This window comes from Penaeus chinensis, chromosome 39 (genome assembly GCF_019202785.1).
Source record: "Penaeus chinensis breed Huanghai No. 1 chromosome 39, ASM1920278v2, whole genome shotgun sequence".
Lineage (NCBI taxonomy): Eukaryota > Metazoa > Arthropoda > Malacostraca > Decapoda > Penaeidae > Penaeus > Penaeus chinensis.
Window position 1 is genome coordinate 23,350,427 of NC_061857.1, and position 2,055 is coordinate 23,352,481.

General features: G+C 44.8%; 2 protein-coding genes across 4 annotated transcripts in view; one reads left to right on the top strand and one right to left on the bottom strand.

Moving 5' to 3' along the window:
* Positions 1 to 462, bottom strand: part of LOC125046382 (protein bric-a-brac 2-like) — a 25,339-nt gene extending 24,877 nt beyond the window's left edge. The window contains exon 1 of one of the 2 annotated variants that reach the window (XM_047644111.1): positions 328 to 461. In XM_047644111.1, the coding sequence (XP_047500067.1) occupies positions 328 to 334 (7 nt within the window). In that variant the 5' untranslated portion in view covers positions 335 to 461. Of the gene's footprint in view, positions 1 to 327 lie in introns of both variants that reach the window. The other variant, XM_047644112.1, reaches the window with a different exon arrangement.
* A 76-nt stretch (positions 463 to 538) lies between these two features.
* The window catches only part of LOC125046383 (longitudinals lacking protein, isoforms A/B/D/L-like), a 25,396-nt gene continuing 23,879 nt past the window's right edge, over positions 539 to 2,055 (top strand). The window contains exon 1 of one of the 2 annotated variants that reach the window (XM_047644115.1): positions 539 to 672. The gene's annotated coding sequence lies outside the window, so the exon portion shown is untranslated. Of the gene's footprint in view, positions 673 to 729; positions 1,002 to 2,055 lie in introns of those variants that run through there. The other variant, XM_047644117.1, reaches the window with a different exon arrangement.

The window sequence follows — 2,055 nt, forward strand, 5'->3', positions numbered from 1 at the left end:
AGTAAAAACACACACCAACACACGAAGTACCATTTCCAAGCTAGAATTCGGTGTATAATAGGAAAAGCACAACTGGCTTTCCCCTCCTCACCTTTCCTTTATTCCCCATGTGCTATATCGACCCTAATCTAGCCACCAAAAGATCTAGATATGAAGGAAAAATGAAAAATAAACCGAAGAGTTGCGTTGTTTTGATGGTATTTTCAGGGTCTAGCAGAAGCCACAGATCCCCGGGAATGAATTGTCTCGTTTTTTCCCTATTTCCCGGCCTCTCTTAGTACCTAAAGCTTCCCACACACAGCGCACGTCCATATTCCGTCCACCTACCGTTCATTGACGAGAAAATTGGGAGTAATAAAGTATATATTATTCACATTTTTGGTGTTAGATTTTCTCGACCACAAGTTTTGTTGTGGTTTTTGTGGCTATAAGTGTAAGAGGATGAGTTTCTGACGCTCTACGAAGAGGTAAAAGCAAAGCGATCCAGTCCGTAGAAAAGGCTTCGATCGGGACTATAAGAGATTCGATCCTCTCTCTCCCGCCGAGCGAGTGAGGATCGAGCCTGTTGCGGCGTTTATACAGTGAGGTTGAGGGAAGTGGCGGAAGACGAGACAATCGCCTCCAAATGTTTTTCCGAAATTCTGGGCAACTTCGACTCGGATCTTAGATACAGTAAGTGGACTGAGTATTGAGAGTTCGGGCGGCGGCGTGGTGGGTGCGGCAGGCGGCGGGGGGCGAAGGTGAGGAGAGGGTGTGGAAGAGGGTGAGGTTGGTGTGGAGAGAGAGAGAGAGAGAGTTGCGGGCGGCGGGCGGCGGTGGTGGGTGCTGCGTGGCGCCCGCATTCCGCGCACGGTGAGGGTCCGCCCCCGCCCACCTCACCCCCAACCCCGCCCGCCTCTCCCCTGCCCGCCCCGCCCCACGCCGCCCTTTGTTGCCTCTCACACGGGCGGCGTCACCAGCACCCGCCACACCTGCCGCCCACACCGCCACGCCGCGCCCAGGTGAGTGCCAGGTGAGCTCAGGCACCTCCATGGGAGTGGGGGGTAGGGGGGATGTTATTGTTGTTATTAATTTTTTTAAAGTGTTATTTTACCAGGTGAGCATGGAATGTGAGGTTTTGGGTTCCATGCCCAGGTGAGGTTTTGCAAGGGGTCCCTCATGCCCAGGTGTGGTTTTATTGGCTGGGAGGATGGCAGGGGATGTCTGATGCTGGGGGATGTTTACAACCAGTCAGCTGGAGTGGCAGGGGATGTTGTCATCTTCAGAAAGTGTTTTATTTTGGCGTTGTGGCAGTAGGGAAGTGTTGGTTCTGGAAGCGGATGATGGGGTGGAATTTTCCCACAGTCACAGATAGCCTTTGAGGAAAGACCGGTCTCGTTTAAGGAAGTCTAATTCTGACAAAATCAAAACATTCTGTGCATAGGAGTTAGAAAAGTTAATGATGCGACAACATAAAACGTGAGAGCTGTCTTTCAGTAATATCTGCAATGTTTGCATCTGCAGAGAAAGTTCATTGAAACTTAAAGCCAGTCATTGTATTGAATGATGTTTCTTGCCACTGATTTTGTAACCTGCTTAGCTATGCTTATCTCCATAAAACTTACAATCAGAATGATATCTATCTCTTGAGATATGATATGAGAGATAATGATATTGAAAGTATGTTTAAACGTGATGTTCTTCCGACTTTATCTTGTTTGATGAAAATGAACCCAAAGGAAAACTTGATTTAGTTTTCACATTTTAATCTGAACATTAGGTATTTTTTGGTTTGTGTGTTATCAGTTGATTATTTTTATAATCATTTCCAAACTATTGATATATATATATATATATATATATATATATATATATATATATATATATATATATATAGCTCAGTAATCATTAACAGAAACAATCAATAGCAGAGATATTACTGTTAGATCTTGTTACTATAAAAAAAGAAAGACAAAATTGCAAGTGGTTTTAAATTGCCTTGTTTATCATATGCATAAATCAGGTTACTTGTGCTATCTCCCTTCCTGATTAGCTTTCACTTGTGCTAAGATGTTC